At 39.1% G+C, this 11,092-nt stretch overlaps 2 protein-coding genes and 1 long non-coding RNA gene across 3 annotated transcripts in view; 1 reads left to right on the forward strand and 2 right to left on the reverse strand.

The window, feature by feature from the left end:
• LOC144650049 (polycystin family receptor for egg jelly-like) overlaps positions 1 to 11,092 on the reverse strand; it is a 145,398-nt gene that overhangs the window by 84,618 nt on the left and 49,688 nt on the right. The gene's annotated exons all lie outside the window — the stretch shown is intronic.
• The window catches only part of LOC144650107 (uncharacterized), a 150,855-nt gene continuing 140,390 nt past the window's right edge, over positions 628 to 11,092 (reverse strand). Inside the window, exons 2-4 of the long non-coding RNA XR_013570015.1 lie at positions 6,958 to 7,028; positions 5,918 to 5,989; positions 628 to 3,669 (exon numbers count right to left, since the gene is read on the reverse strand). This is a non-coding gene — a long non-coding RNA (uncharacterized LOC144650107). The remainder of the gene's footprint in view (positions 3,670 to 5,917; positions 5,990 to 6,957; positions 7,029 to 11,092) is intronic.
• Positions 7,067 to 11,092, forward strand: part of LOC144652085 (uncharacterized) — a 32,789-nt gene continuing 28,763 nt past the window's right edge. The window contains exons 1-4 of the mRNA XM_078512119.1: positions 7,067 to 7,710; positions 9,472 to 9,551; positions 10,416 to 10,513; positions 10,773 to 10,978. Coding sequence (XP_078368245.1) covers positions 7,474 to 7,710; positions 9,472 to 9,551; positions 10,416 to 10,513; positions 10,773 to 10,978 — 621 coding nt within the window. The 5' untranslated portion in view covers positions 7,067 to 7,473. The remainder of the gene's footprint in view (positions 7,711 to 9,471; positions 9,552 to 10,415; positions 10,514 to 10,772; positions 10,979 to 11,092) is intronic.

An 11,092-nucleotide genomic window follows, 5' to 3' on the forward strand; every position in this document is an offset into this window, starting at 1 on the left:
GATATCATTTTTGTCCAATCTGCTCGCAGAGATTTTCATGTTTCAATGCTCAATGAGCCAAAGTAAATCGATATTAAGTCGAAACATATTCGGATCTTTCCTCGGCAATCTTCGGTAAATTCCGGAAAACTTCGGAAATTTTCGGAAAATGTTCGGAATCATTCGTACAACCTTCGGACAACATTTTGAAATTTTTCGGAAATCTTCGGAAAATGGTCGGAAATATTCGGTAAATCGTCAAAAACATCGTAATAAGTAGGTTTATATAATAAACAGAATAATACATGGTTGCTTGGAGATATGAAATTTATCTTCTCGTGTTCAAATCCGATATCTCACTCGTTCGCTGCGCTGACTCGTGAGCTATCAATTTGAACACTCGAAGATAAATTTCATATCTCCGCGCAACCATGTATTATCCTCTATATATCACATAATGTCTGGTGTTAGACGCTGCGCGTTCTTAATAGCACAATTTGTTTACCTGGTTGTATTGAATATTAATTCCAAACGCACAGGACGAAAACGCACGTTTCCGTATTTCTGAAACATGACGGAAACATAGAACTCTATGTTTCCGTCACGTTTACGTGCTGCGGAAACGTGGAAATCCAAGTCTCTGTGATAATATCACGTTTCCGTCATGTTTCCGCAACGGAAATGCGAGTTTACGTTTCCGTCACATTTCCATTAGCGGATTGCCGCTGTTGTTTGTTTCCGTCACATTTACGCTAGCGGATTTCTGCTGTTTTTTGTTTCCGTCAAATTTACGTTAGCGGATTTCTGCCGTTTGTTTCCGTCATATTTACGTTAGCGGATGTCTGCTGTTGTCTGTTTCCGTCAAATTTACGTTAGCGGATTTCTGCTGTTTGTTTTCGTTATCTTTCTGAAGACGGATCTCCAATTTGTTTGCTACATAAAAAACCAACACGAGATGGTTCTATCAACCTTAACTTTTTGAGTAAATTAAAGCATATTTGTGAGACAAGTTTGGTAAGAGAAATGAAATCTCACTCATGACATGTTATCATCGCGTAAAAGGAAAGTAACAGGGCTTTCTCAATGCGTTTTGTTGTGATGATTGATAAGCATATCCCATTAATAGCTATTTATCAAAATACAGTGCAGCCTGCTAGAACATCACTGCAAACATGCAAATTGTAATCAAGTTTTTTTTATTAATCCAGTTGCATCATTTGAGCTGGTTGGGTCATTTGATGCAGTTATTATTTGAGTCAATTGGGTTATTTGCACTGGTTTGATCACTTTAGCCAATTGTGTCATTTGAGCCGGTTGGGTCATTTGAGACAGTTTGGTCATTTGAGTCAGATGGGTTGTTTGCACTGGTTGGAGTGGTTGACCCAGTTGAGTCACTTGAACCAATTGTCATTTAAGCCGGTTGGGTCATTTGTGACGTTTTGGTCATTTGGGTTAGATGGGTTGTTTGTACCGGTTTGATCACTTGAAGCAGTTGTGTCATTTGAGCCGGTTGGGTCATTTAAAACAGTTTGGTCATTTGTGACGGTTTGGTCATTTGAGTCCGATAGGTTGTTTGTACCGGTTTGATCACTTGAAGCAGTTGTGTCATTTGAGCCAATTGTGTCATTTGAGCCGGTTGGGTGATTTGAGCTGGTTGGGTCATTTGAGCTGGTTAGGTCATTTGCGACAGTTGTGTCATTTAAGCCGGTTGGGTCATTTAAAACGGTCTGATCACTTCAGCCCAATGGGTCAATTGATGCAGTTGGATCACTTGACCCAATAGTATCATTTGAGTCGGTTGGGCTATTTGAGACAGTTTGGTCATTTGAGTCAGATGGGTTGTTTGCACCGGTTTGATCAATTGAGCCAGTAGGGTCAAGTGACACAGTTGGGTTACTCGAGCCAATTGTGTCATTGAGCCGGTTGAGTCATTTGAGATGGTTTCTTCATTTAAGTCAGATGGGTTGTTTGCACCGGTTTGATCAATTGAGCCAGTAGGGCCAAGTGACACAGTTGGGTTACTCGAGCCAATTGTGTCATTGAGCCGGTTGAGTCATTTGAGATGGTTTCTTCATTTGAGTCAGATGGGTTGTTTGCACCGGTTTGATCAATTGAGCCAGTAGGGCCAAGTGACGCAGTTGGGTTACTCGAGCCAATTGTGTCATTGAGTGGATTAGGCCATTTGAGACAGTTTGGTCATTTGAGTCAGATGGGTTGTTCGCACCGATTTGAACCTGAGCCAGTTGGGTCAAGTCATGTAGTTGGGTCATTTGAGCCAATTGTCCTATTTGAGCTGGTTGGGTCATTTGAGTTGGTTGAGTCATTTGAGATGGTTTAGTCATTTGAGTCAGATGGGTTGTTTGCACCGGTTTGAACCTGAGCCAGTTGGGTCAAGTCATGTAGTTGGGTCATTTGAGCCAATTGTCCTATTTGAGCTGGTTGGGTCATTTGAGTTGGTTGAGTCATTTGAGATGGTTTAGTCATTTGAGTCAGATGGGTTGTTTGCACCGGTTTGAACCTGAGCCAGTTGGGTCAAGTCATGTAGTTGGGTCACATGAGCCAATTGTGTCATTGGAGCCAGTTGGGTCATTTGAGTTGGTTGAGTCATTTGAGATGGTTTGGTCATTTGAGTCCGATGGGTTGTTTGCACCAGTTTGATCACTTGAGCAAGATGGGTCAATTCATGCAATTGGATCACTTGTCCCAATAGTATCATTTGAGTCGGTTGGGCTATTTGAGACAGTTTGGTCATTTGAGTCAGATGGGTTGTTTGCACCGGTTTGATCAATTGAGCCAGTAGGGTCAAGTGACACAGTTGGGTCACTCGAGCCAATTGTGTCATTGAGCCGGTTGGGCCATTTGAGATGGTTTCTTCATTTGAGTCAGATGGGTTGTTTGCACCGGGTTGATCACTTGAGCCCAATGGGTCAATTGATGCAGTTGGATCACCTGACCCAATAGTATCATTTGAGTCGGTTGGGCTATTTGAGACAGTTTGGACATTTGAGTCAGATGGGTTGTTCAAACCGGTTTGAACCTGAGCCAGATGGGTCAAGTCATGTAGTTGGGTCACATGAGCCAATTGTATCATTTGAGCCGGTTGGGTCATTTGAGTTGGTTGAGTCATTTGAGATGGTTTGGTCATTTGAGTCAGATGGGTTGTTTGCACCGGTTTGATCACTTGAGCCCGATGGGTCAATTGATGCAATTGGATCACTTGACCCATTAGTATCATTTGAGTCGGTTGGGCTATTTGAGACAGTTTGGTCATTTGAGTCAGATGGGTTGTTTGCACCGGTTTGATCAATTGAGCCAGTAGGGTCAAGTGACACAGTTGGGTCACATGAGCCAATTGTGTCATTGAGCCGGTTGGGCCATTTGAGATGGTTTCTTCATTTGAGTCAGATGGGTTGTTTGCACCGGTTTGATCACTTGAGCCTCATGGGTCAATTGATGCAGTTGGATCACTTGACCCAATAGTATCATTTGAGTCGGTTGGGCCATTTGAGACAGTTTGGTCATTTGAGTCAGATGGGTTGTTCACACTGGTTGGAACCTGAGCCAGTCGGGTCAAGTCATGTAATTGGGTCATTTGAGCCAATCACTTAAGTCCGAGTCGACATAATCTGTACCACCATCTTCATGGTGGCTACTATCCTCATCAGAAAGGCTGTCAGACTCTTCTTGCTCCTGAAAGAAAAGAAGTGTACTTGTTATTATTTTACTGAAGATACATTTAGAAGAAACTCATTCAGAGGATTCTCAAGCAACCTCCTGCAGCAGTTTACACAATAGTGAATAAAAGAAATAGTGCAGTGTGCTGCATTTTAAAGGGCCTTAGTTTAAATTTATTACAGAACCTTTTAGTAAAGCACTAAATCCTTACAAACTGGATGGTATAGTTAGCCATTAATTCTGAACTTGTCTAAAAAAGATCCTAGTCACACCCAGTTTTTTTTTTAAACAAAAATTTAGAATCTGAGAGACTGGGAGATGTCTCATGTTAAAAACAATTTGGGGCAACAGTACACGATGGGTAACTGTTATAATCATACAATGTAACTTTATGACCCATGAGGATTTTTAGATACCCTAGTAAATTAGATTGGGGTACTATTACAACTTAAAAATATAAAAGGGGTACGTAAGAGACTCATATCTTACAATTTAAATTGTTCAAGCTGAACAGGAATTACCGTACTACTTGTAAAACTGTGAACACTTACATGTAAGAGCCAATGCTACCAACAGTCAGACATAGGACAGCAAGAGTCACTCATATTCTTACCACAGATGGGCCTTAAATATAAAACAAACCACTGTATACTATGTTTGGCTGAATATCGATTTGTTTTGAATCAAGAAAATTGATTACTGCAAAAATTGAAATTTCCTCCGAGTTTGCTATAAGTAGTACAGGGACATTATGAAACAATCAAAAAAATTTTCTGCCAAGACATATGCCCAGCACTACATGTATGTAAACACATGTTCCTTGTGACCGTTATTTTCTCTACAGCTAAGGACTCCCTGTGTACCAGAATGCATTGTGCGCTTTGACTTGAGTTTGGTATGATATGAAACCTTTGCTTTGAAGTGTTTGGCCGTAGCCTGTTCCAATCTCCATTAATCTGAGTAATCAAGCCAAATGACCTCAGAAGCAACATTTTTTACCTGTTTCTACTGTTAAATATTATTTAAGACGGCCAAATGCCCCAAATCTTTTTTTATTTTCAAGCGCTTTTCTTCAGCGACAGAATCAAACAAAAACAAACGCTCCAATGCATAACCGTTTACAATGTACCTATATAACAAAGTCTTTAGTATAATGAACGATATTCTTCAGCCCGGTCAAAGTTACAGTCAAATTTATGGAACAGTACTTCAAGATAACGAACTTCGATATAACGAATCAAATCCATCCTAAAAAACCAAACCAATCTAAATATTTTGAAAATTCAAAAATCCTTATCAAAAATGCCCTCTTTATAATAATTTCCTCCAAAAATAAACCCACCAAAAAGTCACTTGAACAAGTTAATTTACACACTTGGCCACAACTTGTTTAAAATCACAAATAATTTCCAGGGATGTCGCTAAGGGCCGGCTGCCAGCTAATTTCACCGGCTGAAAGAGAACTTAAATCCGGCTAAAATTTCAATGAAAACACAGACTAAGGTAAACTTTTAGATCTGCCAAGGCCAGAAAAGCCAGCTGGGTTTGTTGAAGAGCTGGCTTAGTGTTTTCTTAGCTACAACTCTGAATTTCTAATTTCACATGACAGTTGAAAAAGACATCTCCGATTCCTTAAAGATCCTCAATTTAATGATAACTATAAATTTGAATTCCATGCATCCGTGCGAGTGGCTTGAGTCAACTGTTCAGGAAAAATTTGCATCCGTGCGAGCGGCAAAGGTCATCCGTTCAGAACTGCACATCCGTGCGAGCGGCTTGAGTAAGCCGTTCAGGAAAAGTAAGCGCGATCTGTCGGTCTCGTTGACGCGTGCCAAAAGATCAAAAATTTATCTCACAAAAAAAGTTTATAAATGTTCACGGCGCATCATATAATCTTTCATAACACATAACTTCTGGGTATAATGCGTTCGGAATATATATTGTAAGCCATTTCGCCATTCATCGCTATGCATTCGGAATAAATTGTAAGCCGTTCAGCCGCACAGTTTCACCCGTTCCACACGGCTTTATGAGCCATGCGTTACCCGTTCCGTAGCCGTACATTTTATCCGTTCAACAGAAAGCCGATAGTGTACGTTTTCACGTGAGAGGTCACAAATAATTTTTTATTTTTTTTTTAATTTTTAATTTTTTTTAATTTTTTCAATTATTGTATTTGTTTATTTATACGTTATTTGTGTGTATTTTTTCTATTGAAATGAATAAAAATAAAAAATAAAAAAAAAAAACAGAGGGGGCTTACCTGAATCACTCCCAGAAAGATCCTGTGCATGTAAACATGTAGCTGGCCCCAATGATAGGTCCAAGTTCCCATCTACATTAAAATACACATTGGTGATTATCATAGGATTTACTGTACATATAATAAAACAAATGTAGATTATACCCAGCATATCACATCGAACAAAACCAAACAAATTTTTCATCAAACTCAATCGAACAAATTTGGAAGGCATCGAACGATTAAATTCAATGTTGTTCGGTCATCGAACGAAATCGGACAACTATTCTTTTATGAGTTTGATTTCCAAACCAAATCGAATGAAATCGAAATTAAGGGTTCAATTTAATTCGATTAAGTTTGCAAATTGAACTTGTAGCTTAAATTTAAAATAAAGAAATTGGAACCTAATGAGCGAGTAAAAAGTTATTGATTATTCCTTACATGGTTTTGGAATAAGTGATGGGAAACGGTATCGTATAATCACAGGTCTAAAAATTAGTATGGAAATAAAGGAAACATAAATTTAGATGGCTGGATCGATTGATGCATTTATAATCCCCATTGATAATCAAATGATGGAAAACCGAACATTCGATTTTGCTTGATTCAGATTATATTGTGATAAGTCATAAGCCACTCGCTTAGGTATCGTTCGACGACAGAACTAAGTTGAACCTCATCGAACTTTATCGAACGTTCGATTTGGTTTGATTTGCATTTAATTTTTTGTAAGTTCGATTTCGTTCGATGACCGAACAACATCAAATTTAATCGTTCGATTTACGTTCGATTGAGTTTGAAAACCAAACATTTGATGTGATATGCCAGGATTATAAAGCCTGTCTTCACATAATTAACTGTGGGTTAAAAAATTAATGTTACCAAATTAGTAAAGGCCAAAGGGATGGGCAGTTAAATACTGTTGTTTCAAACTTTCTTGTCAACCTAAAAATATGGTTGTTCAAGCCGTCACTTTTCAGACCTTAATTACAAATTCAAATGAGTTTGATCACTGCACAAGGTTAAATTATAAAAAAAAGATAACGCGTAAAGTTTACCTTCGCTTTCACTTGAGCTCGATCCAGGAACGTCTTTAGGTACAGAATGAGATGTAGAGGAGTTGATATATCTTTTTTTCCACAGTTTTCCACTGATTTACACTTGCATTAAGTACAGTCTTCGCTGATGACAATGACCACATGCACATCGTTGTCTGCATCTTGTTCGCCTCTTTTGACGACTCGACTCGCCATGCATTTCTTTTCTCTTCATCCTATTCTCGCTTAATGCGTTGATTTAAAATTATACTTAAATAAAAGATCAAAATCTCCTCGAAAAAGCACGATTGATCACTGAAAATCACACGAAAATTTATCCACATCAAAAGGATCGAAAGGTGACAAGTGCGCAGAAGCAGTTGCGCATGGTGATGCGGGCTCAAGTTCGGTCAGCAAAGACTCGCGTCGCGTCACTTGCGAGGCGGGAAATTTGTAATTAGCAAAGCGAAGATTCAACAACGAAAGCGAGTGTCAGCACCTTTACATCTGTTCTATTTCGACTGTTTGGCAAGTGCTATGGAATCGCCGAGAGAAGAAAATGAAGAGAATAGAAGACCTGATCGAGAAACCCCAAGAGCTGCTCCAGAGAATCAGGCTACTCCAGAAGATATCGATCTTGTGAGAAAGTTACTGGCCGAAGTTGCGGAAATTCGCAAAGAAAATCAACAACTGAAAAGTGAAGTGTCAAATCTTAAGACAAAAACAAGAAGGCGACTATTCCAGAGATCAAAAGACAGCGATAGTGAGTGCTCGGTGAGTAAGATTATTTTACTATTATACTTCTAAACTGAATACTAACCGAATATCGAGACGCTCGAATGGCGGTTTTAATAATGAGTCTTTGGGTGATGTGTGACATTCCCCATGTAAACAATGAACGTTGTCAATGAAGATTTAGCTTAACTTTTGCGCTCCGAATATCATTCACTGCAAACTAAGTCATCTACGCAAAAGTGTGTGCATATATTTGCTTAACAGTATGATTAAATCCAAGAGTACTTATGAGTCTATCATTCATTCCCATACACTTGAATTCATTTGGAGTCTTTGTGCAAATTCATGTAGTTCTCACTTCTTGTTTAGCAAAGGAAAGGTTTGAGAGAAGAAACTCGAACGGTTTTCATTTTTTGCCGGCATTCATTTCATTTACGAAAATAACACGAGTAGTCTTCGCTAGTTAAAGCGCGAGGTTCCGCGCATCGGTCGGATTCGGGGAGTTTATAGACAACAAACGGTGCTGAAGACCTGCAATAGTTTTTGAATCTCGCGCGATTTCTGTGATCTGGATGACAAAGGTGGCGTAGCTAAGCAACCAAGCCTCAGAGTATCTCGACCAATAAGGATGCCCTATTCTTATATTCACCTCTGTGCCTCGTTGACCACGCTAATAGAATCGGACATAGAAAGACTACAAGTCTCAAATTCATTTTCATTTGAATGGTTTCGCACGTAGACTCGTTTTGAAACAGAGGCAAAGGGTAACTCGGAAATGGCCTATTGAAATAAAATTGGCTTACATTTCGTTGTCTTGCATTATTTTGACTTCTATGTGTTCCTAGAGTGGGTTTTTAAGCCATTTAAGCGAGTTATGCTTTCGACGTAAAGAAAAACTAAACCGTCGAAAGTGAAAATCGCTAAAATGGCTTAAAACTCACCCTAGGAACACAGAGAAGTCAAAATAATGCAAGAAATACAAGAGGTAAGCCATTTTTATTTCAGTTCCTTTACAATGTAATATTTAGAGCAATTTTCGAAGCTTTCTCGTACAAGTTGTCTCAAACGGCTGAACCAGAGTTACGCAATCGGCCACACTATATGTCACATTGATCGCATACAACGCCTGGGCCGCCTGTGAAAGCACGAATCAATAAATAAACCACTTTCACTCAATTGGACGACAAGCCTGAGGATTCTATCGGCTGAGAGTTGGCTCGGGACAAGCCAACTATCAAAAGTGGATAAAATCCGAGAGTGAGCCTTGCAGCTAATTGTTTTAGCATAACACAGAAACGGATCTTTTTAACAAAACGGTCGGTATGAGTGGTTTATTTATCTTTTTTTGTGACTTCGGCCAGTCCATGTCGGCACTTTTACTTATATCGAGAATTAAAAGGCGCTTGCCTGGCCAATCAGGTCGCCTGTTTACCTAATAGACGGGCGTTAGGTTATATATGCTAACAGCCGAGAGAAACGCGCGCAGGCTGATTTAAACACGACTTCTATGCAACTTATTCCCACTAACCAGGTTATAAAATCAATTTGTTTCGTTAATTCAAACTTAACAAAAATTGGATTATACATGTATGTTACTCTGTAATACATGTATATGTTCATTCGCAAGCAGTGAACAATACAGTAATCACCCAAAAATTACGTTCGCCCGGTGCTTCCAGTTTGAGTCGATGTATGTACATGTATGTATATTAATTGTGAAGGTGTGCTTTAAAAACTGTAAAATGTCAATGTGAGTTAGTTTGACACTGTTTTTTTTTTCTGTTATTTTAAAACTACAAGAATGCCGTCAGGAAAGTGTGGCAGGAACTGACAAGGCAAGAGGATCAGGAAAACCAGCTTGAATACAATTTGAACACCAGGTGAAATATGTAATAGATTGGTTCTTTTTAGTCCGCATTTACGTCGTCTGGACGCGGTTTACCGGCGTTTTGAGGAAAATGACATAACTGTGAATAATCGGCTAAGTAATCGACTTTAGACCATGACGTTCACTGTCTGAAGGGCTGTAAAGCGCTGCATAATAACAGTTTTTCTATTTGCAAAATGCGTTTCGTTGACAATTTGTAGCCTGTGTACAGCCGTCCCGCTCCCCTAAAAAAAATAGGGGAGGGCACGTCGTTCCCTCCCCGATTTTTTTGAGGGGAGCGGGACGGCTGTACACAGGCTAACAATTTGTTGAATAATAAAAGAGATATCCTGCTCAATTATGCGGAATATCGTCTGGTTTTAGCCAACTCGGCCTACGGCCTCGTCGGCTAAGTATCAGGCGCGATTCGCAGAATAATTGTTTAATATCCAACTCGCACTCATGGAATAATTGTTAAGTACACAACATCGTTATCCTCGTTATCCTGCGATCTACTTACATGTATTGCGCGTCAGCCTAGTCATGTGGGGGGAAGAGGAGAGCGCTTACCGTAACTTTTAGTTTTTTGTTACGAGTTGTGATGGGTTCGTTGTATTATTTGTGTAATTGAGATGAGATTAATACGGCGGCCCAGAAGGGACAAGTTCACAACGCTTCTTCTTGAAAATGCAGTGTTGTTCTGTAGAAATCTAACTGTTATTTTTAGAACTGAATTTGCGAACAACACTGCATTTTCAAGAAGAAGCGTCGTCCCTTCTGGGCCACCGTAGATTTAACTGCTTCAATTCAGCAGTTAATTATGCGTAATGGGTTTGTATAGTCTTTTATTCATTACCGATCATTACCTCTATCGTAGGTTTAATAGTCCATCAAACCAGGCCATGGCAAAGAAAGTTGTCAAAGAAGTGCAGTCAGTGTATGGCAAGAAAAAATGGAAAAAGGCTATCATAAGAGGTAAATTTCTCGTAATTGTTGTATGTACATTACCATTTTTTTTGTCTTTTTGATTACTCGTTTTAACAATATTATTCTCAGTTAAACAGTTTTAAAGGGCCTCAATAAATTTGGAATGATGTAGACTTAAATTTCGTTTTAAGTTTGTTTAATTGTTATCGCTCTAGATCTGTACATGTAGTACATGTATTTTGGGCTTGTAATTGGCGAAACGCCGTAAGTAGCCTCCCTTATTGATAAATATTCTGTTGCATTTTAGTTGCCGTTCAACAACACTGGAGATCCTTACGTGACGATGCAACCAGAAAAACAAATAGCAAGTTCGAGGAACACAGACGAAAAGTTAAGCGGAACAATCGTTTAAAGAGAGTAAGTATAAGAAACATACATTGTTGCTCCTTGATGATTAACTGGAGAGTTTCAGCTTTATCCTTTATTTCTCTCAAACGATTGGCATTAACTTTTGTAAGACTGGTTTTCACTGGCCATAAACATAAGCGCATAAGAAGAGCAAACACTGTCCGATTAGAAATAAACAAAAACCAAAAGAAAACGAAACTATTCGTTCTTCTTGTGCTT

The sequence above is a fragment of the Oculina patagonica genome, chromosome 4 (assembly GCF_052425735.1).
Source record: "Oculina patagonica isolate OP01 chromosome 4, crgOcupat, whole genome shotgun sequence".
Classification (NCBI taxonomy): Eukaryota; Metazoa; Cnidaria; class Anthozoa; order Scleractinia; family Oculinidae; genus Oculina; species Oculina patagonica.